Source organism: Argopecten irradians, chromosome 6 (assembly GCF_041381155.1).
Source record: "Argopecten irradians isolate NY chromosome 6, Ai_NY, whole genome shotgun sequence".
Taxonomy (NCBI): Eukaryota; Metazoa; Mollusca; class Bivalvia; order Pectinida; family Pectinidae; genus Argopecten; species Argopecten irradians.
Window position 1 is genome coordinate 22126901 of NC_091139.1, and position 27583 is coordinate 22154483.

The 27583-nt window shown below is 36.5% G+C and overlaps 2 protein-coding genes across 2 annotated transcripts; both read right to left on the reverse strand.

Annotated features, from left to right (window-relative positions):
* Positions 1 to 306: 306 nt before the first annotated feature.
* On the reverse strand, positions 307 to 1212 carry LOC138326396 (uncharacterized). The gene has a single exon (XM_069272507.1). It carries the CDS (start codon positions 1210 to 1212, stop codon positions 307 to 309), a length of 906 nt encoding a protein of 301 aa, XP_069128608.1.
* Positions 1213 to 2817: 1605 nt separating this feature from the next.
* LOC138325334 (tetraspanin-18-like) lies at positions 2818 to 22147 on the reverse strand. Its single transcript, XM_069270919.1, has 9 exons — positions 21969 to 22147; positions 13975 to 14042; positions 12092 to 12292; positions 11362 to 11436; positions 10776 to 10895; positions 8440 to 8533; positions 7886 to 8028; positions 6498 to 6581; positions 2818 to 4022 (listed from the first exon to the last, which is right to left on the reverse strand). Exons 2-9 carry the CDS (start codon positions 14038 to 14040, stop codon positions 3957 to 3959), a joined length of 849 nt encoding a protein of 282 aa, XP_069127020.1. The 5' UTR covers positions 14041 to 14042; positions 21969 to 22147; the 3' UTR covers positions 2818 to 3956.
* Between the last annotated feature and the right edge of the window lie 5436 nt (positions 22148 to 27583).

Below are 27583 nucleotides of genomic sequence, written 5' to 3' on the forward strand. Positions count from 1 at the left end.
CGTAGACTCATCAACCCATTCCTTATTACATCCACACCTTCTATAATTCTTACTTACATGATACACTTTTAATTTATTCTTAACCACAATTTACCCCTTTGAAAGCCTTTCCATGAGTTAGAACATATTTCGTCTCTGAAATATGTGGCAGTATAGCTCACTAACACACAAAGTTACAATCATATTTTAAACACAAAAAACACAGAATATAACATTACTTCATAAAGCGATTAGCCAACAATTGTGTTATGTATATGTTGTAATTAATATCTCCTGTATGTTATGGTCTGACGTCATAATATTACGTCATGCGTCGATGTTGTACAGCATGATTTTCAAGTCTCCTTCCCCAAGTACACCGAACACCGCCCACAACACATTGTGTTCGTCCAAGCCTATTGCACGTGTAAATACCCTGTCCGTGTGCACGAGCCTGAGGTACTGACCATGTCCGGTAAGTAGATGAATACGGCGTCTGTCCGTGTCTCCGATCACGAGGCATCCGTCATTATCATATCTTGCGTCACAGGGATAAAAAGAAGTTGACCCTTCACTCTCAAAAACATCATCCGGGGTATTACCGTTGTACCTAAATAACTCCTGAAAATTCTTGTCCATTACAAGCACGTGCGGTTTGTCGTTCCCGCCATCGTCTGACCAATCCAAATCGACCACAGCGATATTTCTAGTCATGTGACACTCAGAAAGCCTATGTGGCGTACATACACAGGATCCTTTGTAACGCGCTGGTCTGCAGAACAAGGGGAGACAACTCCACGATGAACTGGCACCTGTACTGAGAACAACTTTACCACTAGTGGTATATTTGGTGACACGTTTCTCCATTCCAACAATCACATGTTCATCTAATGAGACACATATGCTGTAAGGTCGGTAATCAGTGTGGAACCGGATGGAAGGTGTATCCGCAAAACACTCCATGATGCTGTAGTCCTCATGCGAGCATGTCCAGAGGTTCTGGGTTGTCGGGGAAACGCCGACGTCTTTGATACAAACAGCATAACTGATAACGCCCTTCAACTCTCCGTCCCTGTCAACGTACCTTACATTCTTGCTTGCGTAATCACATGTCCATGCTCCTCCCTCCTTATCGGGACAGATGGCAGTGATTGGACAAGGTGACCGGAACTGAGTCATTATCTGTGTTTTGGGAATCCGTTTATAGAGGCTCATACGTAGTGTAGAAGGCATCGTGTCTGGTTTTATTGTTTGGAAAAGTTAAGAGTTCAGGTAAACTAACAAAAATCATCCAGGTAAGCACAAACAGTATATTCTGTAAATAGAAGCTCAGTTCATCTTGTCAACACAGTATACCTCTATGAAACACCCTGAGATGAAATGCACTCCTCGCTGTATCAGTAATTATCATAGACTTGTAAATTGCGCCTCGGTGCGAAAACAGACGCTTTCAATGATATGTTTCCCCATAATCGCCCGTGTCATGTGTCTGTCCATATTTCCCACGTGTTAACATTCCTGCAACATGTTGTGCGCCTCTCTATCAGTTTCTGTAACGGTGACCCAACCGGTTCGTAACACATCATATATCCCTCTTTTCACGTCAACTTGTGTATACATGTGCAATTTGTTCGCAGTCTTGCAAGCTCTCATCAAGTTGTGTCAAATATGACCAAGATTTATGTATTTCTGGTACCAATAATTCCCCGTGTGTGTGGCGCGTAACTCTATTGTTAGAAACAGGCGGGGTATCAATGGTGCCCTGGTAATTATACAAATATGTCAAAAGTCGTATAGCTAGCAACAGCAAATATCGGAGCATCATTCATTGTACTGTTCATGTATTAATATTAATTATAACATTAAGTCTTGCTACTGAAGTATCGTTAGAGCAAAATGTCAATAATCCCAGTGTCGACACATCACACCAACAATCCACAATAATCCTATCGTGACACACGGATGACCTTCGTTAAATAGACAGTATGTGTCCTTACACATGATTTCTATGTGGAGCATGAAAATCGTTATTTACCATTGTCATCTGTAAGCACTTCTGACCGGCTGAGTTGACAAGGTGTAAAATGTTTCAGATGTATTATCGACCGAAACGACATCGAGACAATCCTATATACCATTTGATATACTAGTACATGTTTCGTACTGTTTCAATACGTTAATCAAGTCTATTTTGGTGGATGGGGCATAAGAAGTGTGGTTTGGGTGAATGGGGCATTAGAGGTTTAGATTTGGGTGGGTGGGGCATTAGAGGTGTAGCTTTGGGTGGGTGGGACATAAGAGGTATGTTGTTGTTTTTTTTTGGTGGGGGGGGGCATAAAAGGTGTGGCTTTGGGTGGGTGGGACATTCGAGGTGTAGATTTGGGTGGGTGGGGCATTAGAGGTGTGGATTTAGGTGAGTGGGGCATAAGAGTTGTGGATTTGGGTGGGTAGGACATGCGAGTCATGGATTTTGGTGGGTGGAGCATTAAAAGTGTTGATTTGGGTTGTGGTTTTTGGTGGGTGTGGCTTTGGGTGGGTGGGACATTAGAGGTGTGGATTTGGGGGGGGGGGGGCATTAGAGATGTGGATTTGGTTGGGTGGGTTTGGCATTAGAAGTATAGATTTGGGTGGGTGGGACATTAGAGGTGTGGTTTTGGGTGGACTGTGGCTCCAGAAGCACAGTCGTGATGTCATGGTGGAGAAATAAAAAGCATTAGTATCCGGAAAGATATTTGCATTGTGTCCCATACAAGAATAACAGACACCTTAACTACTGCACTCTTACAGCCGACACAACATAAACAAACAAAAAAAGCGTGAATTACAAAACCAATGTTATTTATTTAATGGTACGTGTAAAATAAATCTCATATAGATCTCCCTCACATTAACACAACTACATACATGTTCCCCCATACATAAGACCCATATATAATTCCCCAAACAAAACCAAGACGTTATATAGATGTGCTAGCATTCAAGGATGATCATTTAACCAACCTTTTCATAAACATATGATATTGTTATACCCACGGGATTTAAAATAAAGTAATTACATCGGCCTTAGGTATTTTTCGTTTATTTTTTTAAGCATTCCTCATTGTGTTGATATGTTCCCCTAAATAATCAGCTGGCATCGGTTAATGACTACTTGGTTACAGTGTATAGGATCTAGTAGGCTAATTTGTAACAGATGTACATCTATACGCTGCAACAGCCGTCATACCAGCAGGACACAGGCACTAGTAACATCGTGGCCGAGTAGTAAGTGACAATTGTATATATTGCACCGAGATGATAATAAATAAATAACAGACCCCTGTGATTTTATTTACTAGTATGAATTGTTGAAGATGTTGTGGCTGAGTTAATAACAGACAATGCGGGTCATAGAAAAGGAATCAGTTATAACAGCATGATAATTTTTATTCCATTTTAAGATGGATGGGAGCAAAAACAACTCATGCGAAAATGACACTGCATTACAAAGTACATATACGATTTCACAATAAATAATGATTGAAATAAATAGTGTAAGTATTCTTATGTATATAACACAAAAATAAAGGATTTTTCGATAGGATGTGCACATATTACGGCCACTAACTCCACATAGTTCAATTGCGGTCCCCTCATAAAAATGAATGCAAGGAACGAATACTCTGGTACAGTAGTCTTTGAATGAAGACTTCCTCTTTCGGTGACTTGAACAGCATACAACATACAACATGAAGTGACGCAATGGCAATACTCCATGACTTAACTAATGGATTTCATGCGAAGGTTTAGTCATGATATTGGGTATTACAAAGAATAAATTACGACATATCCCGAACATTTTTCGAAAATTATATCGGGAACAATGATGATTTGTGTGAACTTTTTTGTCCATTCACGATAAGGGTATTATTTGTTCCTCGAGTTAGCTTCCCCAGACGATGTCTATGTGATATACATCATGCATGTAACCACGTGACTCAGGAGAGAAATGCGTCGTACCGAATTCGTTTGCACAAACAAACACCGGAAATGATGCCGAAGAGCTGAAACGAGATTTGATAAAATGTCAAATATATAATCAAGATAATATTTGGTCTGTAAATTATTTACATTTATAAGGGTTTTATAGTTCAGTTTAATCTACATGGGTCAGCATTTGAATAAAACAAGACCATCAATTCCTCGAGGACAGCGCTGTATAACTGTTGCTGCTCAACAGATAGAACAAAGATACGTGCTATTAAAAAGATTATTGGCCATTAAATTAATACCAAACCAAAGACCTAAAAAACAGATAGTTAAATTGATCAGGCTAATGAATACTTCCTTATACCCGCCTTCCGTTTCTACTATAACATAACCCCTGCTATAAAGGCGGGACAAATGGGACACGCCACGCACTCTTACACCCTAGCGGTTTACAGAAAACTGTTAGAAATGACATGTTATGACCAAAACAATGAAAAGAACTTTTGCTGTCGACCATTTGGGATACAAGTGTCTAGAAATGTCGTGAACGGGCACTTTGTGGATATTTTGCCTCACGACTGTTCCGGAAACTATTCCAAGCATACATGGCTGTCATTTTGTTCCTCTGTCTGTAATTGTACCATTTGAAGAGTTCAGACGTTATTTTTTTCAAACCGTCTGCTAAATCACCTTATGAAAATTAACTAACGAACCACAACATTATGTACATATGTACCAAATCCATTCATGTTTGGTAGATATCTAAATTATGGTTCATGCAGCGTGGATTAAATTTTAACGACATAATGAGAATAAAAATTCTATTACGAATGAGTAGTCGAGTTATTAACAGATTGAGTTATAATGAATTCTATGTCGGTTTTTCTTGATAGTTAATTATTCTGGATACACTATCGTTTATCCGGGGATACCACTGTCGAGTCACTTTGGCCAAAAACTGACGTATTGTACTGTATTTCTGACGTCCAAAATGGTAACCCGTTGCAAAGCCATGATAATTGGTAACAAAATGCTTAAGTTGTGGTATTATAAGGTTGATATCAGAATAAAGAAAGTAATTAATTGTTAACAGGATGTAAAAAAATATGTTTTATTTAAGTCCTAATATCCGTATCTGTCTATTTTTTCATAATGCAATGGGTAGGCGCCATTCTAACTCTGTACCCGAAAATGTCCAGGTACCCGCTTCTGTATCGAAATATGATAAATGGTATATAAACTCTATATAATGCAGTATCGAATGTAGCTTTCTATCGGTCATATCTGGACTAGGTTTTTCCTAATGAAACTTTTACACATGCTGAATGCATTCTCGACACTATAGGGGTTACTTAACGACAGTGATAGTAACCCCTAGAATATCGAGGACGGTTTCTTTATAGTACACGTACAACATATTGGTATGCCCAAGTTGTTGGTGATTTTCTCCTTACAGGTAGATTTATGTAATAATAATAAGGATGTTGGTCTGAAATAGCTTGGATATTGTCTGGGTTATGGTAGTTAAACCACGCTGTATCTATGATTATTGCCTCTGGACCGGGGCTTCCTGGGGATGGTGACGTCATATAAAGGGACGCAGCTTCTACATTTACTCCAATATTGAAACTTGATTGATTCTGCCGATTGTTAAGCTGAACCATCTCAGTGGCGTCATGACACGTGACTATACACTGCCCTTCAAATTTCTGTCAAAATATTCATCGCTAAGAGAACTCTCGAAAAAACAATGAGTTAGAGAAGATAAATTAGTTGATAAATAACATATACTGATGCCTGTGTTAAAAGGGTTTACATTATTCTGTACACTATGCAGGGGCGAAGGAAGCGCGTGGGGTGAGGGGCAATTGCCCCCGCGTTCCCCAGGACGGGAGGGGGGGCAAACATGTCTTTTTGCCCCCCCCCCCCCCCCCCCCCCCCCCGAATCCGGCGCGTGTACTAAAACGTTCAAGATGTTCAAACTCAACTTTGCCATTCATAATCGTACAATTTTTTCCCGGGGGAGACCCCCGGACACCCAAAACACCAAAATCTCGCGTCTACGGCGCTCGCAAAATCATCAAAATATATCGTATAACTCATCTCAGTCATTATAAATCGTAATATTTTTCCTGGGGATACCCCGGACACCCCAAACTGGCACGCTATTTTGCGTATTCATTAATTTCCTGTTAGCGAAGCCACTGTCTATAGATATATGGAAAAAGTATATCAAGTATATCCTGTGGGTGCGGGGCCTGCAAGGGAATGAGGGGGTTGTGGTTGTTATGAAACATTGAGGACCTTTGCCCCCCCCATTACGTTTCATCTCCCTACGCCACGAGTATTTGTAAAACTGACAGTGTATTTCTTACAATCCAGAACTTTGACATTTTATTTTGTCATCAGGCTCCTATTTCTCGAAACAAACTTATGTCATAAGTTTTATAAGGAGAAAAACTTAAGTTTTGACTTAAGTCTTCTCCTTTGTTTCGAGAAATCGGAGGCAGGCCTCAATAAGTCTCGACCATACCTCCGATGATACTTACAATAATTACCACTGCAGCTAATGCCCCTCCTCCAATGATAAGGGCGTGGCTCTGGACGTAATGGACAACCTCATCATAGCAGCCCTGATCAACAAAGAAAACATTCATATTTTGACAACAGCAGATATTTTCAGGTCTTACATCACAATGTCATTGCAGCTTAAAAAGTAATCAATTAAGAAACTATGTACATCAGCTGACAGAACGCGTTAAAGCGAATAGTCGGGCAAAGGAAACCAGTCTTAATGCGTTCTTTGGCCTATGATGGTCAGTTCTGCTTACGGTGTCCAATTTTGACCATTGAAATTATGGGGAAGCCCGTGTAAATTTAGCACAGTTCTAAATATAAATTCGCCTTACTCTTTGAAAACGAGGCTGCGTGGATATGTCAACACGATATGTTGGGAAGACGTATTGGGATTCCTATAATATATATTAATTTCTTCGCAAACAGAGCGATTTTGATGGGAGATTTTATTTTTCTATTCCATAAGAATTTACACTGGGTATATTAACACCATTTTTACCGACTTTAGCCTTTGTTTGTCCGACTATTGGCTTTAAGCACAGAGGAATAAGATAAATATTATTGAAAATTATCTAAGTCAAAATGACAACTGAATTAAATGTGTGGATCACTTACGTTATCGCATATGTGTGTATCACTTGTATTACACATATGTGGATCAATTACAGGGTAGCACACATGTGTGGATCATTTACAGTATCACAAGTGTGTGATCACTTACAGGATCATTTTTGTGTGGATCACTTTATCGCACATGTCTGGTTCACTTACAGTATTAAAAATGTGTGGATCACTTACAGTATTACACGTGTGTAGATCACTTACAGTATCACACATGTGTGGATGAATTACAGTATCCCACGTGTGTGAATCACTTACAGTGTAACACGTGTGTAGATCACTTACAGGTGTGTGAATCACTTACAGTATCACACGTGTGTAGATCATTTACAGTATTACACGTGTGTAGATCACTTACAGTATCACACGTGTGTAGATCACTTACAGTATCACATGTGTGTAGATCATTTACAGTGTTACACGTGTGCAGATCACTTACAGTATCACACGTGTGTAGATCACTTACAGTATCAAACGTGTGTAGATCACTTACAGGTGTGTGAATCACTTACAGTATCACAAGTGTGAAGATCACTTAGAGGTGTGTGAATCACTTACAGTATCACACGTGTGTAGATCACTTACAGGTGTGTGAATCACTTACAGTATCACACGTGTGTAGATCACTTAGAGTATCACACGTATGTAGATCACTTACAGTATCAAACGTGTGTAGATCACTTACAGTATCACACGTGTGTAGATCACTTACAGTATCACACGTGTGTTGATCACTTACAGTATCATACATGTGTGGGTTTCTACTGGTGCCGGGCAATAAGGGAACATCGGCCCCAGGGGGTCCAGAAAACGTCTTCATCCCCGTACATAGCTCTAAGTCACCTTCGGGTCGACAGCAACTGTCGGGAACGTAAGGTACGCCTGAAAATTATATAAAGTTTGGTTATGTGGATAAGTCGCTTTCTAGATTCTAACTCCTAGGGATGATTATTGATATTCGCTCGTTTTTCCTCTAAAATCACTATGACATGGGTTTTTTTCTTGAGATATTTTGTAGTCAGCTTTCTTGTGCCACAAGTATACACTGATTTTGGATATATTTACATCACTGTTAATGCTAAACCCAAAAATTGTCTAAGTATGAAAATTATTCTCGAATGACTATAGACCTTTTAAGTTTGGATTACATTCTAAAGAATGGCAACTTTAACTTTCATGAAACATTGAAGTGTCGTTACTTTGGGAAAGTTACACCATTCTTTGTGCATTTTTCTTTACAAATCTGCAATCAAACGTCCAGTAGAACTTAAAAGAAAATAACAGTTTACATACCAACAGAAAACTGTGTGTACCATTGAGACTCCAGTTTGTAAGCAGCCCAGGATGTGGTAGAGTTAGGTCCTCCTGATATCCCACAGCATTGTAACTAGGGGAGGTAAACAGATACGGCATTGTAACGAGGGGAGGTAAACAGATACGACATTTTAATAATGGGAGGTAAACAGATACGGCAATGTAACTAGGGAGGTAAACAGATACGGCATTGTAACGAGGGGAGGTAAACAGATACGGCATAGTAACTAGGGGAGGTAAACAGATACGGCGTTTTAACAATGGGAGATAAACAGATACGGCATTGTAACTAGGGGAGGTAAACAGATACGGCATTGTAACTAGGGGAGGTAAACAGATACGGCATTGTAACAATGGGAGGTAAACAGATACGGCATTGTAACTAAGGAAATGAAATTAAACAAAATCAGTCTTGTAACTACGGAACTAGGAAAATTAAACATATACAGCATAGTAACTAGGGAGGTTAATAGATTCAGTATTGTAACTAGAGTACATTAAACAGATTCAGTATTGTAACTAGAGTACATTAAACAGATTCAGTATTGTAACTAGAGTACATTAAACAGATTCAGTATTGTAACTAGAGTACATTAAACAGATTCAGTATTGTAACTAGAGTACATTAAACAGATTCAGTATTGTAACTAGAGTACATTAAACAGATTCAATATTGTAACTAGAGTACATTAAACAGATTCAGTATTGTAACTAGAGTACATTAAACAGATTCAGTATTGTAACTAGAGTACATTAAACAGATTCAGTATTGTAACTAGAGTACATTAAACAGATTCAGTATTGTAACTAGAGTACATTAAACAGATACAGTATTGTAACTAGAGTACATTAAACAGATTCAGTATTGTAACTAGAGTACATTAAACAGATACAGTATTGTAACTAGAGTACATTAAACAGATACAGTATTGTAACTAAGGAAATGAAATTAAACATATTCAGTATTGTAACTAGGGATATTAAACATATACAGCACTGTAACTATGGGAGGTAAACAGAGCGTTGTAACTAGAGAAGGCAAACAGATACGGCATTGTAACTAAGGAAATGGATTTAACAGATACAGCATTGTAACTAGGGAAATTAAACATATACAGCATTGTCACTAAGGTAGGTAAACAGAGCGTTGTTACTAGGGAAGGTAAACACAGCATCGTAACTAGGGAGTTATCAGATACAGCATCGTAACAAGGGGAGGTGATCAGATACCCTAGTGGATGTGTGAAGACGAACAGTTAAGAAGAACAATCGTGGGTGAATTATATAAGTATCATATCTCGAAAGGTCAATGCTGGTTAAGTCCGCCAATCGCACTATATAGTGAGTTATAATGGATATACAGGCGTCGTTGTATAGATCTGACATTTAGTGGAATATCTCATTCGAGACCAATAATTGTACTGTAGGTGAAACGCCAACTTTGGTTACAGCTAAGATATTGTCTAATTCACATAAATCTTGACACAGTCGTCTGTAAAGTGACAACAAAATAATGTCAGGATTCTCTCGCTGGGGTAACTACTGTATGATCATAGTTATTCTGACCTATCAGAGTTAATTCCCTTGAATTAAAATTAAACTTGCAATTCCGCTCCACTACGATGCTTTACGATACGCTCCAATTATAATTCGTATTATCCATGACCCGATTCAATTGCATTACGTCAGGTTTAATTACAATGTCACCATGACAACGGTAATCAGTGCTGAACGGTAAGTGTGACGTGATCCCTTCGACACATCCTATATATACTGTCTATTATAGCACAGGTATCTGAGAATTAGTTACAATTTATAATTATATCAATATGGAACCACTAGAGTGTCAATAAACCATTTTTTGACGTTTTAGAGGACTAGATAAAAAATCAGTAAAATACGTAGTCTATGTAATATATAAGTATACTATTTAATACGGGTAATAATACAAAGTAGAATACGAATTTTACCGATTTTTTATCTGGACCACTAAAGCGTCTAAAAATTGTCTATGGACACATGTATATATATATATTGATATAATATGTAACCAATTCTCAGTTCCCTGTGTACTTTATGTATGTAATTAAATTCATAAGTACCATATCGTGACATTATTCTCTATTCTATTGTATATTTCAATTTCATTTTCTCACGAAACATCGAGTTCTTATCAGCGAATTACCTTGTAAGTAAAGAATACCGCAATGCCTCTAAATCGCCTTTCGAGTCTGACAATGAAGTAGCACTTACCAGTATTCACTGTACATGTTCTACAAATCACAACATAAGGGAGGTAACTCCTATTCCTATACCTGTTTCTGCATGAAGTTCCACATGTCTGTAACAACTCGGTTATCAGCACGATCGTCCAAGTCCACTCCGTACTGTTCCGTCAGAATTGACGTCATAGAGATTTTGGCGTCCTTAGATATCTAAATATATCACATGGAAGCACTACAGTGTATGTCATTAAATTTTAATTAAAATTAAAATTAATTTAAACATTTCTTTTTAGTCACATTTCTTATATATGTAAAAAAAAAACATTGCGACAAAACCTTATATAATTTAATTACATATGTTACACTCATTTTTACTAGTGAGATATCAATGCACCACATCTTAATTTATTTTATTGTAAAAATAAGTAAAAACAAGAATTGAATAGTACCTCGCTGATTTATACAAATTAAATTATAAGCATTAGTTTCAATGTATTTTAGGTTTTTGCAGTCATAGACAAAAAAAGTAAAACTTTTTTTTCATAGAAGAATATCCTTCCGGTTTTTTCCCTGTTACTTCATAAGCTCATATTTAGAATAATGCTTAAATAATTCCACAAGAAAGATGTTGCATAGGTCGAAAGGAAGACCAGATATTTGTTTTATTAGATCTTACCTGTCCGAGGAACACGAAGATGAGGACTGCAGCGGTCAGCAACACAACAAATATGAAGCTCATGAACACTAGATACTGGACAGGGTATAAAATAGGGAGAAGATTAAACACAGACACGTAAATGACATATAATAGGCTCGAAATCAGTCTCTAGAATAGGAAAATATTCACCAGCAGCCAAAAGGCTTGATGATGGTGTAAAACTATGGGGAAAGAGTCTAGTGTTATTATAAATTCAAACTAGAGGGAGATAATTCATATCATATTCAAACTAGGGGAGATAATTCAGTATCATATCCAAACTAGCGGGAGATGATTTAGTATCATATTCAAACTGGGGAAGATAACTTAGTGTCATATTCAAACTAGAGGAGATTATTTAGTATCATATTCAAACTAGGGGAGATAATTTAGTATTATTATAATTTCAAACTAGCGGGAGATAATTTAGTATCATATCCAAACTTGGGGGATGAATTAGTATCAATTCTGTTAAAAAAAATCTTAATTAACAACTTGAACGTCAAGCTAGATCAGATACTTATGTCAAAACTTGATTTAAATAAGATTGGTGAATACCGGAAATCAATGGAACAATGATAAAAAAACTGATCATTATTAAAACTAAGAATTGAATTCCTTTCTATATTTATGAGAAACAAAAGATGATAATCCATCAATGAACAACTGCAAGATAACAATAAAAAAAACATTCCAACATAAAACATACCATTCCCAGAATGCATTTGCTTTCTTTAATGGAGCCACAACAGCCACACATAGAAATGGCCGATATAGCGGCTCCCGCTGCTATGGCAACGTAGGCGGCATCGTGGTACAAGTCGTTGCCTAGAACTGAAGATAACTCTTTAGCACCATAGTCCGAAACGAGGCTAAAAATTCCAAGCGCTAGTACAGTTGATCCAGCAAGCTGCAAAATCGAAATGGATTATTCATAATCTGTAAATAACGAATTCCTTCATAAATAACGTATTTAGGGCATAAATATAATAGACCAGGGAATTACCAAGTTCATGAATCAACTTTAGGTCTAGATTGACAGCATTTTTTTAATATACACATGGCTGCTCAACACGGTTTATCATATCATAGAGCGTGTCAGGTGTAGGAAATGGAGGAATGTCGAAGTACTCGGAGAAACACCACCGATATACAGTCAGTATCTGGTTCCGAACCTATAACCCAGAGGTGGAGGGCTAGTATGTCGGAACACGTCATGTAAGGTGACCGCTCGGCCACCTCGACCCGGTAAAAATTCAGAAAAATTTTATAACTACTAATCTATATCAACAGGTTTCTCAACTATAATATAATTGGCAAGATCTGCATTGTATTCCAATGTGACCAATGGAACAGGTTAACATAACAAGAGGCCCAGAGGGTCTGTATCGACCATATAGTTTGTTATGCTAAGAAATGAATACAGGTTCAGCATTAACTTCCTCTTGCCAACGGGGGATCAGAGCCAAGATTAAAAACTCGGTTACATTTTCTGTAAGGATGTTTCTGGTCATATTTTTAAATCCACTTAAAACTTAATAACTGGTAGCGATTTAAACGATTAACCAGTGCCTCGACTCTCCTGTCCGATAGGGGTTAGAGCTAAGATTTACATAAACGTTGTTCGCTTATCCCCCAAAAAATGTTTGTGGACAATCCATGCAGGACTCTATGGGAAGTAGCGATGTAAATGATTTACATCAGGACCCGTCCCTCTGCTCCCATTGGTCAGATGAAATATTTATATAAACTCTTAATCTTTTCCCTCAATGACATTTCTGGTCAAATTTGGTTACAATCTATGCAGAACTTTGTGACTAGCAGCGATTTAAAGAGATGTTAACGGACGGATGACGGACAACGGATGCTGCTTCATAACATAATCTCACTGGCCATTCGCATGCTTCGGACCAGGTGAGCTAACAAAATCATAAAGAGTTTTAAACAAAGTGTACACAATACAATACAAGAGCTATGCTATATACTTACAAACATAATATAATAGAAAAGCTATGCCATATACTTACAAACATAATATAATACAAAAGCTATGCTATATACTTACAAACATAATATAATACAAAAGCTATGCTATATACTTACAAACAGAATAGAATACAAAAGCTATGATATATACTTACAAACACAATACATTACAAGAGCTATGATATATCACTTGCAAACATAATAGAATACAAAAGCTATGATATATACTTACAAACACAATACAATACAAGAGCTATGATATATCACTTGCAAACAGAATATAATACAAGAGCTATGATATTATTATTATATACTTACAAACATAATATAATACAAAAGCTATGTATATACTTACAAACTATATAATACAAAAGCTATGATAATACTTAAACTAATACAAAAGTATAACTTATAAACAAATATATAATACAAAAGCTATGATATTATTATTATATACTTACAAACATAATATAATACAAAAGCTATGATATATACTTACAAACATAATATAATACAAAAGCTATGATATATACTTACAAACACAATATAATACAAAAGCTATGATATATACTTACAAACATAATATAATACAAAAGCTATACTTACAAACACAATCAGGTTAAATACGATGATGGCAGTTTTCATGCAGCCTTTACTCTTCGACCCTGACATGGCTGTGTAGGAAAGAAAATTATTGTCAAAATAAAGAACAGTTGACATAAGTATATCAAAGCCAGTAGTAAGGTAACATTCTCGTAAAAACACGAGACCCCATCACGAACCATTGGGAAAATATCAATACTGCAAGCAACGAATTATAAGCATGTCTCAGTCATTCTAAGGTAGTTTCCGAAAGAAAAAAAATTAACATTTGTAATTAACAAATTTGTGGTATAAAATGTAGTAAATGGAAGATTCCCTATGTTAATCTATATGTAACATTGAAGGATCATTTCGCTGTTTTGGCGTGTGGCGTGCTGACTGTCAACTACGTATTTATACTGTCCAATAATTAAGGCGAAGTCGTGAAACATACGACGACCCGTGTTATGAAAATTAACATTGATTTTTTTGTGTTTAAAATCGACTAGGGAGTGATGGTATGTGTAGTATTAACGATAAGTTATTAACTTGTTAGGACTCTACAATTCCACTAAGTTAGTTTTACATTGGGTTTTAAGTTGTTTGTGCCATAGCTTTGCGAAATGTTATTTTTTCTTTAATAATCTATTGAAAACCATAAGGTTTGATGAATTTACCAGTGAAGATAAGTTAACGTACATGATAAAAAAAGTGGGAAAGCAGTAGGCCACGATTTAATTAGTCACATTATACTGAAAAACACTACCAGTACGTATGCCTAACCTCTTTCTATTATCTTTCCTTTCTCCTTGGAGACAGGATCATTTCAATCACAATGGACTCACGCATAAGCTATGCCTATTATTACTTAATTATCAATTAATAATACTTTTTATATAAATATCATTATGGTTTTCAACTTTCTCATTCAACTGTTCATCAGCTTATATGAATTTTTTTTTTCAATATTGATTTCAGTATGTTGCAATATTTTAAAGGGATTGGATAGAGTATGACAGGGGGGATTGGAAGTCAAACTAGCTCGCTATGGTATATATTGTTAAAGGAATCATTCTTTATCGACAGCTAAATTCTTATATGCCACTATCGGTGTGTTATTATTTGGAACTGAGATATGAACCTAAGTACTCAAGAAAATGAACTAATATCCATGCACACTCAGCAATATTTCGAGGATACTGATGGATTCTAATAAAAACCCTCTCCTATACTATTGAATAAAATAATTATTTAAATATTTGGTAAAGTTATTTACATGTACAAAACCCTACGATTCTTATGGTGGCATATTTCTGCCATCGAGTTGCCGACATCATATCGGAAGATGTCGACATAAACAGAAGAATATGTCGACTTACCACATGACCCTGCCCACAGAATGATTCAAAGATAATTATGTAGAAAGTCGGTAACTCGGCGATTAATCGTGTTTATGCTCGGGTGTGACACCGACTTGTCAGTTATCGATGTCGACATCTAAACTAAAAGATGTCGACATCTGGCCATGGTCTTGAAAGTGGAATTCAAAGGCCTCCCTTTCATAGGGCACTGTGTATATGCAGCACGGCACCATACAGCAGAGTTCGACGTTGATTTTGTTAATTCAGAATTTTTTTTTATCTATTTGATTTCAAAATTAAAAATTGTGATCCTGCACATCCCGGCCATGCAGCTGTAGCCTGCGTGTATGTACACATTGTAACTGTTAGTCCGAGCTGAGGAAGTTAGAGTGCAAAAGGACTCTGCTTTGTACAACGAATTTCCATCCTCTTGGCCATAATCATTTATTAATATATATAACCGTGGGTTGAAAATTCGTTTAAAAGCTGTGTGTGTGCTTTGTGGATTAGCATTCGTACCAAGTCCATGTGGTACATACCGTACTATACTATATTACAATGATTTTTTTCAAGATTTCATTTTTTTGCGAATCACGAAAAATACCAGTTACGTAATTTAAAAGCCATAAAGGTCACAGTACAGATACAAAATACCCATTTGGAAACCAGCTTTGCTTGTTAGCTTGCCCTGTCCATATATATACATAAATATTTACATCCCTCGATACACTTAAATAAAGGCACAACGATTTTTTGTTACGGTCTTAATGGCCAGATTCAAGCTTTGGGCTAAAAATCCTCCCGCGGGACGCGGTTTTAGCTCCAAACTCGGGATATATCTGCATCTATTTTTTGTAGTAAAAACGTAGTAAAAAAAGTCACGTGCTTATACCTCATTCATGCCATTGGCCGGAATATACAATTGCATTATGGGTAACTAGTGATCACGTGATTGTGTGTTTACTTCCAAATATGGTGATAGTTTGCTTGCCATTTCTTCGGAGAAATTGATTTATTTGAAAATATTTAGACTCCAAAATGTTATTAATATTGCATGCATATCATTTTGACTTGCACATATGTATTATTTTACTATAAATAATGAACTGAAATGAGTTGTAAAACTGTCATTTCCACGTTTTGTAAATAAATGATATAATGCGAATTGACCAATTCAATAGGTCTAACCGTCTAATCTAAGATCAGCGAAGATCGGCTACTCCCGGCTAAATTCGTAGAATTCTAAATTTATATTTATATATATTATTACCTGCTTTAGGGTTCAGAACATATACATATAACACAGAGAAAATAAGATCTTCTTCAAAAGGCCTAATTATGTATAAATACCAGGTCAGAGAAATCACTCTATTTGGAAGTAAACACACACTCATGTGATCACTAGTTACCCATAATACAATTCCACATTTATTTCGGCCAATGGCATGAATGAGGTAAAATCACGTGACTTGTTTTACTACGTACCATTATTGGGAAAATCCCCCACGGATCGTGATTTCATTTCCACCATTTGAAACAGAAGGCTTAGAGTAGACTTTGATTGTGAAACATTGATAAATTGAAGATTACATGTTGTGCCATGGCAGATGTCAAAGTTCATGTATATATACTCGACAATTACTTGAAACATCATCTAATTAATTTGTGTTGAAATTATAATTGATGTTGACCAGGAAATGCACCAGGCTAAATTTGGTTGAATAATGCATGGGAGGTGAATTAATCTTAACTTTTCCATTTATCTCCCTTGATTAAAATGACAACCCATGTACCTTTGCTATGATATAAAAAAAAAAATTTTTTTTTTTTAAATTCAATAATGAATGCAGATTAAATATATTAATCAAATATGTGTATTAATTTAATTTGAAACATGTTTGTTTTGCTGAAAATTTGCAAAAAAAAAATAATATCAATACAAAATATTTATGATCGTTATTTGATTGTTGTTGTTTTTGTACTTGCTGTAAAATGAGAAAAACCGTGTTGTGGAGAAGAAGTTTGTTAAAATTTGAATTGTTTACAAATGGATGAGATTTGAGAATGAGCAGAAGGCAATAAGGATATATACATTTAGGCTAACAGTCACCTGAATTCCGATATGCACAGTTATAAATAATGTTTTGCTTTTAAACAAACAAATAAATATGTATCAGCCCTGTGACTTGGCACATAGGTCAAGATCATTGATTTGAACAAACTCTGTATCCCTTCATCCCAGCATGCTATGGCCAAATAACATGTCCATGTATGAGGTTCTTGGTTATTAAGAAGATTGTAAATTGTTTCCAACAGACACTGGATGATGCCAGCCAAAAGACAATTGCAATAGGTCACACAGGAGGAGATTAATTCAAAACACAATCATATATACTTTATATACTTTTTCTCATAAATCATTACATATAATCCTTGTACACATCCATATCAATGGCGACGCTAACAGGAAATTAATGAATATGCAAAATGGCGTGCGAGCGTCGAAGGGTCGAGATTTTGGTGTTTTGGGGGTCCGGGGATCTCCCCCGGAAAAAAAATACGATTTTGATGATGTTGCGAGCGCCGAATGCGCGAGACTTTGGTGTTCTGGGGGTCCGGGGGTCTCCCCCGCGAAAAAATATTACGATTTGGAATGGCCAAGATGAGTTTTACGGTGTATTTTGAGGATTTTAATGCGTTCTTAACGTGGTAATTTTTCGATTTACATTTACCTGCATTTAGAAATTATAATTGTGAATGTCGTCATATCATTATGCAACCCTGCTCGATCTGAACATACGACTTCACACCATCAGCACATTGTTGTTTAACTAAAAAAATAATGAATTGATTTAATTGTCTTGCTTAGACATATAAACAAATTAATATTTTAAGAAGCATTTTTGAAATCGTAGAATCCCTTGATGGACATTTTTAGTTTAGTTCATGTGTATTGAATTTTTGTTATTAAAGGTTTGGACATTACGTGCTTGAACTTTTAGGAAATGCGCCGCAAAGCGGCAAAATGTTCTAAAATGAAGTACGAAAAATGTGCAGGAGGACCCTTTTCTTCCTACGCCCCTGCAGTTGCACATTTAAAAAGTTTAATGAACTTGGTACCCACTACTGACTGATGTAAATCATGCCAATAAAAGATGGATCTTTTCTCTATTTCTGTAATTTTTTTACCATTTTCTTTCCTCTTGGAAATGTTTTATAACATGGTAAAACTAAAAATGAAGTTTATATAGCAGGAATTACAAAACACATAGCCACCTGTCAGCCATGCATGTTTTTTTTTCTGATTGGTCACCCGAGTTCGGATACAGAATGAAACAAATACATACACTGTATATAAGCACCATATATTGGCCTATCAGGCCCATGAAATCAGCCAGTGACGATATCCATTTAACCTTTTAATATATGAAGAGTATTTGATTCCATTACATCTGTTTCCTATGAAAATTGAGCAAATAATGCTCATAAATGTGTTTCCCTATATAAACTATGGTAAAGACCCTATCCCCTGGGGAAAATTCCCGAGACCCCAGGGCCATGAAATTCACAATATTGGTAGAGGGCCTTGAGACGATACATTTTCGTACGGAACCTACCGAAGCATAATGAGTTAGGTCCTAGGTCCCAATTTACCAGGCGGGAAGCTGCCATGTAAGCACATAAGCCCGTGTTTCTTAGTATATGTGTACATACATGTACATGTATGTATTAGATTCCCAAAAAGCTAAGTGGGCTATGCGGAAACTTATAACTATTTGTTTGGAAATAATATGGAAAATAAACTATGATATGATAGTATTGCTAACAATTTCAAATGGTGGAAATGAAACCACGATCCGCGGAGGATTTCCCCCATAATGGTACAAAGCACGCGTTCTTTGTAGTAAAACGTAGTAAAACAAGTCACGTGATTATACCTCATTCATGCCATTGGCCGAAATAAATATGGAATTGTATTAGTGGGTAACTAGTGATCACATGAGTGTGTGTTTACTTCCAAATAGAGTGATTTCTCTGACCTGGTATTTACACATAATTTGGCCTTATTTTCTCTGTGTTATATGTATATGTTCTGAACCCTAAAGCAGGTAATAATATATATAAATATAAATTTAGAATTCTACGAATTTAGCCGGGAGTAGCCGATCTTCGCTGATTTTAGATTAGACGGTTAGACCTATTGAATTGGTCAATTCGTATTATATCATTTATTTACAAAACGTGAAAATGGCAGTTTTACAACTCATTCAGTTCATTATTTATAGTAAAACAGTGCATATGTGCAAGTCAAAATGATATGCATGCAATATTAATAACATTTTGGAGTCTAAATATTTTCAAATAAATCAATTTCTCCGAAGAAATGGCAAGCAAACTATCACCATATTTGGAAGTAAACACAAAATCACGTGATCACTAGTTACCCATAACACAATTGTATATTCCGGCCAATGGCATGAATGAGGTATAAGCACGTGACTTTTTTTTTACTACGTTTGACTACAAAGAACGCATGTTTTTACTACGAAAAATAGATGCAGATGTATCGCGAGTTGGGAGTTTAAAACCGCGTCCCTGGAGGATTTTTAGCCCAAAGGTTGAATCTGACCATTAAGACCGTAACAAAAATTCGTTGTGCCTTTATATAAGTGTATCGAGGGATGTAAATATTTATGTATATATATATGGACAGGCCAAGCTAACAAGTAAAGCTGGTTTCCCAATGTGTATTGTGTACCTGTACTGTGACCTTTATGGCTTTTAAATTACGTAACTGGTATTTTTCGGGATTCACAAGAAAATACAACATAAAAAAAATCTTTTTTTATTATTTTTTTTCATTCATTCTTTTAATATAGTATAGTACGGTATGTACTACATGGACTTGGTACGAATTCCAATCAACAAAACACACACACAGCTTTGAAACGATTTTTCAACCCAAGGTTATATATATTAATAATTCGTTGTACACTTCCTTAGCTCGGGCTAACAGCTACGTACACGCAGGCTACAGTTTCATGGCCGGGATGTGCAGGATCACAATTTTTTTTATTTTGAAATCAAATAAATAAAAACTTGAATTAACAAAATCAACGTCGATCTCTGCTGTATGGCTTTTGCTGCATATACACAGTGCTCTATGAAAGGGTGGCCTTTGATTTCCACTTTCAAGACCAGATGTCGACATCTTTTAGTTTAGATGTCGACATCAATAACTGACAAGTCGGTGTCACACCCGAGCATAAACACATTAATCGCCGAGTTACCGACTGTCTACATAAATATCTTGGAATCATTATGTGGGCATGTACATGTGGTAAGTCGACATATTCTTCTGTTTATGTCGACATCTTCCGATATGATGTCGACTTAATGCCTTAACGATGTCGACATTATTAAGTCGTAAGTCGGCAAATCGATGGCAGACATACTGTATATATGCCACCATACTATCGCGACAGACTATCGTGGATCTCGTCGTAATAAGGTAAGTCAATTTTCCAGGATATAAGTCGACTTTCCATGATGTACATTTTTTGTAAGTCGACTTGCCGACATAAATATCTCAACAAGTAATGGTATAACTCGACTGGTTGACATAATTATCTCGGCAAAGTTACGTTACATAACTTGACCTAAAATAACACGATGGCAGAAATATGCCACCATAGACACTACCTAACTCGACTTTCCAATATGAATATGTGGATTTGTCGTGTTAAAACTCATCTTACCGACATAAATATCTCAACAAGTCATGCTTTAACTCGGCTTGCCGACATATATATCTTGTCAAAGTCGAGTTACCATAAGTCGACCTAAACTAACTCGATGGCAGAAATATGTCACCATAGGAAATATTCAGATGTGCACTCTCTCACCCAAAGTGTGTAACCAGACTATGACATCATGGCTAATTATCATCACGATGTTATACATGTAGTTAGTATCAAAACGTCGATCTCAAACATAAACAAACTTCAGCTAAAGTGTGCATTTCTCAAATGACCAACAAAACGCAATACATACTCTACACATACGTGTACATTTTCGTATTTCCTATAGCGCGTGTAATCACATCTTGTCAATTAGATTTGTTGAAATAAAATAACACGTGTAATCAAAATGTTTTCATTTTATGTTCAGAATTTCGAAACTTTCGTAATATTCTACGGAGTGAAAAAAAGTCCCCTGAAACATCGATAAGTAACGTTATCAGAAATCACTTAGAATACTGATTGTTATTTGATGAAAAAGAAACCATAAAGTTATTGTTAAATATTTTTCTATTAGATCATATTGTAATATGCCAAATATGATAAAATAGCATTAGTTCCGTGTGTTATATTTTGAAAACAGCGCTAACGAGTAGTCAGATATCAAAATGTTGAAATACAGCTAAATAAAACAATAAATAAATACGGAATTCATCATAAAGATAATAAATTAAAGATTGGGAGTTTTACAATATTATATATATACATATGTATTATACAATCTATTCTTAAAACGCGAAAATGGTTATAAAAAGATGACCTGAACTCTTAAGGAATTTATGTTTCATTGTCCGACTTAAATTCGCGGTTCATTGATTTTAACTTTCCACAAACTTGAATTTCAAATGTAACTTACCTGTTTTGTGTTATATTCCAGTCTGCTGTACGTTTCACGGCTGTAAACCTTCCGCTGGATGGTATATAGGTTTGGCACACTTCCTTATTCGTCACGTCACAGTGACGTCCACCCCCGGGCTACAACATACCTGAGGTACAACTTGTAGTGGGTAATTAGGTACGTATGTACATGTATATCCAGGTATCTTACGACACCTACACCGTTATCTTTGTGTACTAAAGGTACCGTACTAAACATAAACAAAGGAAGTTTGACAGTGCACACCACATATATCCTAAAATGTGTGCCATTTTAAAATAAAAGATATTTTATCGACTTGGTAGTACGTATACTATACCATTATTGCAAATGTATCGTTTGATTGTAAAAGTTACAGTTGCGTATCTATGTATCAAGTCGCGTTTAAGTGTTGTTATTTTTTGGGGTTGTTTCCAAATCCAAGATGGCCACAACGACACCATTTCTGTTTAATTTCCTATAGGCGTTTGCCAACTTTTTCAGATGACCGTTAAGACCATTCAATTGGGCCTCTTGTTAATTACTGTATGTTCAGCGTTGAAAACCTATTAACACTGGTAGGGTCCAGGACACTTATATTTCGGAGAAAGTAACAACTCATTTCTAATTGTAACCCAGGGGCACGCGAGACCAGATATCCAGAGGGCCAGTGCCTGCTGTCCGATCGATCCACAGGGACCTGTCACGAAATTTTTTAACCAATAGTATACATATATATATTATAGTATCAAGGGTATGAACTCGGCGGTCGAGAAAAACGGACCTATTTTTTTTAAACCGTGATTATTTTAATAAATGGGTTCTATACAACTTGACGGATATCTTACCTTAAAGAGAAATAATTTATCTTTCCATTGAGTGCTTGATGAACAAAATTGGCCAAGTATTGACGAAGTTATGGTTTGATGAATCGGGAAATTTACGAAAAATATGCTAGGTAGACATTTCCCTGTCCGGTCGAAATGTCGTCTCGGCTCTAATGGGTACCTCAAAAACCAAGCCAAAATCACAAAATCTACGCTTGTGGTGGTAAACAATACCCATAACCGTGTTCATCCACAATCTCCTTTGGAGGTGTCATGACCCGTACTTTGTAGAAACTCCATTTAAACATCGTGTAGCTCACTTACTTTAACCGTCACCGCCATGTTCATTTTTCTCTCGGAACGCTTCTCGACTTTACATATCGTGACTACATTATGCAAATTATGTAATGTTGTGCTTGTGGGTAAACTCGAGAAGCGTTCCGAAGAACAAAGGAACATGGCGGTGACGGTTAAAGTAAGTGAGCTACACGATGTTTAAATGGAGTTTCTACAAAGTACGGGTCATGACACCTCCAAAGGAGATTGTGGATGAACACAGTTATGGGTACTGTTTACCACCACAAGCGTAGATTTTGTGATTTTGGCTTGGTTTTTGAGGTGCCCATTAGAGCCGAGACGACATTTTGACCGGACAGGGAAATGTCTACCTAGCATATTTTTCGTAAATTTCCCGATTCATCAAGCCATAACTTCGCCAATACTTGGTCAATTTTGTCCATCAAGCACTCAATGCAAAGATAGATTATTTCTCTTTAATGTAAGATATCCGTCAATGTTGTATAGAACCCATTTATTAAAATAATCACGGTTTTAAAAAAATAGGTATGTTTTTCTCGACCGCCGAGTTCATACCCTTGATACTATAATATATATATATGTATATTGTAAGTTTAATAAAATCGTGCCAGGTCCCTGTGGATCGATCTGATTGCAATTGACTGTCTTTAGTGCGATAAGACTTTTAGATTGTATCGAAATTTCTGGACATAGCTTCCTTATACATGTAATTTCAACAGAAAGGAACATTTTCTTGTTTGATGAAATTGGCACCAGTTTCCATGTATCAATATTTGCATACTTCATTGGAACCACGTCAGGATCATTTCAGGAAAGTTTCAGCGAAATCGTAGTGGTACAACTTGATAAATTCAAAACGTGAAGTTTACTGACGGCGGACGACGACGGACAAAGCATGATGACAAAATGACAAATATTGTTAGACTCTAACTGTAAGGGAGGTAACCCCCAGTAAAATTTGTTTCACTGTTGTCAACCTGGAATGAACCACTTGTGACAGAATTGAACTGGATCCATTTTCGATGACCAAGAAGCTCAGTCGGTAGAGCATTTGAATAGTGTTTCGAGGTCCCGAGTTTGAATCCAGATTAGGATACAGCAACCCCCGTCATGTAAAGTTAAGATTTATGGTACAGCGATCCCGCACATGTAAAGTTAAGGTTTATGATACAGCGATCCCGATCATGTAAAGTTAAGGTTTGTGATAAAGCTATCTCGATCATGTAAAGTTAAGGTTTGTGATACAGCGATCCCGATCATGTAAAGTTAAGGTTTATGATACAGCGATCCCGATCATGTAAAGTTAAGGTTTGTGATACAGCGATCCCGATCATGTAAAGTTAAGGTTTGTGATACAGCGATCCCGATCATGTAAAGTTAAGGTTTGTGATACAGCGATCCCGATCATGTAAAGTTAAGGTTTATGACATATCGATCCCGATCATGTAAAGTTAAGGTTTGTGATACAGCTATCCCGATCATGTAAAGTTAAGGTTTATGATACAGCGATCCCGATCATGTAAAGTTAAGGTTTATGATACAGCGATCCCAATCATGTAAAGTTAAGGTTTATGATACAGCGATCCCGATCATGTAAAGTTAAGGTTTATGATACAGCGATCCCAATCATGTAAAGTTAAGGTTTATGATACAGCGATCCCGATCATGTAAAGTTAAGGTTTATGATACAGCGATCCCATCATATAAAGTTAAGGTTTATGATACAGCGATCCCAATCATGTAAAGTTAAGGTTTATGATACAGCGATCCCGATCATGTAAAGTTAAGGTTTGTGATACAGCTATCCCGATCATATAAAGAAAAGGTTTGTGATAAAGCCATCTCTATCATGTAAAGTGAAGGTTTATGATACAGTGATCACGCTCATATAAAGTTAAGGTTTATGACATATCGATCCCAATCATGTAAAGTTAAGGTTTATGATACAGCGATCCCGATCATGTAAAGTTAAGGTTTATGACATAGCGATCCCGATCATGTAAAGTTAAGGTTTATGATACAGCGATCCCGATCATGTAAAGTTAAGGTTTATGATACAGCGATCCCGATCATGTAAAGTTAAGGTTTGTGATACAGCTATCCCGATCATGTAAAGTTAAGGTTTGTGATACAGCTATCCCGATCATGTAAAGTTAAGGTTTGTGATACAGCGATCCCGATCATGTAAATTTAAGGTTTATAACATAGCGACCCCATCATGTAAAGTTAAGGTTTATAATACTGCGATCCCGATCATGTAAATTTAAGGTTTATAACATAGCGACCCCATCATGTAAAGTTAAGGTTTATGATACAGCGATCCCGATCATGTAAAGTTAAGGTTTATGACACAGCGATCCCGATCATGTAAAGTTAAGGTTTGTGATACAGCGATCCCGATCATGTAAATTTAAGGTTTATAACATAGCGACCCCATCATGTAAAGTTAAGGTTTATAATACTGCGATCCCGATCATGTAAATTTAAGGTTTATAACATAGCGACCCCATCATGTAAAGTTAAGGTTTATGATACAGCGATCCCGATCATGTAAAGTTAAGGTTTATAACATAGCGATCCCATCATGTAAAATTAAGGTTTATGATACAGTGATCCCGATCATATAAAGTTAAGGTTTATGATACAGTGATCCCAATCATGTAAAGTTAATGTTTATGACATAGCGATCCCGATCATGTAAAGTTAAGGTTTACGATACAGTGATCCCGACCATGTAAAGTAAAGGTTTAATTATTGCTAGTCCGGACGCCAAGTTAAACCCAAAAATCCCTTGTGTGTTTTTTTCTTTGCTGATTAATACATATTCATATGTATAAAATAAGATCCAGTTGGGTGTGGAGTTAACGTTCTCACCCTTGAGCATATTGAAACAATCAAGATGGCCGCCGAATATTGAAAATTTCAATAGTCTCATCAGAAATCATATAAAACCAACATTAAATCTCATGAGAACTTTTTATCAAAATTTCAGTATTATGAACTATTTTGTCCGCCATACAGTACTACATTTTACTTCCGTTTTAACCAGTTGTATCCTTGAAAGCTTAAAATGAGAAAATATAGAGTTTTAATGTTGGTTTTATATGATTTCTAAAAGAAATGTTGAAACTTTCAATATTCGGCGGCCATCTTGAATATTTCAAAATGTGTAAGGGTGAGAGTTCCACACCCACCTGGATGGACATTATTCAGCACAGACAAAACAAGAGGCCCATGGGCCTTAACGGTCATCTGACTATTGGCACAATACAACAGTCATTTAAATATTTAAGCCATTTTGACCCCTGTGATCCTGAATGAAGATCAAGGTCATTTATTTTAAAACAAATATGGTAGCCCTTCATCCCAGCATGTCACAGGCCCAATATCAGGTCTCTAGGGCTCTTAGTTATTCACAAAAAAAGTTATTTCAAGATTTTAGCTTATTTGACCCCTGTGACCTTTAATGAAGGTCAAGGTCATTCATTTGAACAAACTTGGTAGCCCTTCATCCCAGCATGCTACAGACCCAATATCAGTACCCTGGGCCTTCTGGTTTTTGAAAAGAAGTTGTTTAAAGATTTTAGCTTTTTTGACCCCTGTGACCTTGAATGAAGATCAAGGTCATTCATTTGAACAAACTTGGTAGCCCTTCATCCCAGCATGCTACATGCCCAATATCAGTACCCTGGGCACTCTGGTTATTGAGAAGAAGTCGTTTAAAGATTTTAGCTTTTGTGACCTTTAATGAACGTCAAGGTCATTCATTTGAACAAACTTGGTAGCTTTTCATCCCAGCATGATACAGGCCTAATATCAATACCCAGGGCCTTCTGGTTCTTGAGAAGAATTCGTTTGAAGATTTTAGCCTTTTTGAGCTCTGTGACCTTGAATGAAGGTCAAGGCCATTCATTTGAACAAACTTGGTAGCCCTTCATCCTAGCATGCTACAGGCCAAATATCAGTACCCTGGGCCTTTCGGTTATTGAGAAGAAGTCGTTTGAATGAAAAGTTTACGGACGGCGCACGACGATGGACGGTGCATGATGACAATAGGTCATCCTGACCCTTCGGGTCAGATGACCTAAAAATTTAACATTTTTTTGGGTTAGGACAAAAAACCGCTAGTTCGCGTCCGGACTCTGTGTACATGATAGCTTAATCCTAGTATGGAACGTCAGAAAAACCTCTTCAGTACTTGTCCAAGATGGTGGTCTGTCAACCATTTTGTCTTCAGATTGATCCCAAAACATGAGGCCATTGAGCCTTAACGGTCACCTGACTGTTAAAATATACATGTATAGCAGAATTGAAATATACAGTAAGTTGTACGTTTAAAGATTTTAGCCTATTTGACCCTTGTAACCTAGAATGAAGGCCTAGGTCATTTGTAGCACTTCATCCAATCATTCCACAGGCTCAATACCAGTACCCTGGGCTCTTCGGTTAATGAGAAGTCGTTTGAATAAA

Coding starts and splice junctions, on each gene's coding strand:
- LOC138326396 (XM_069272507.1), bottom strand. CDS start 1,212: ATGCCTTCTACACTACGTATGAGCCTCTATAAACGGATTCCCAAAACA.
- LOC138325334 (XM_069270919.1), bottom strand. CDS start 14,040: ATGTCAGGGTCGAAGAGTAAAGGCTGCATGAAAACTGCCATCATCGTA. Junction 8,534..10,775: donor GGAACTTCATGCAGAAACAG/GTATAGGAATAG, acceptor TACCTCCCCTAG/TTACAATGCTGTGGGATATC. Junction 4,023..6,497: donor TAGCTGCAGTGGTAATTATT/GTAAGTATCATC, acceptor ATCTCGTTTCAG/CTCTTCGGCATCATTTCCGG.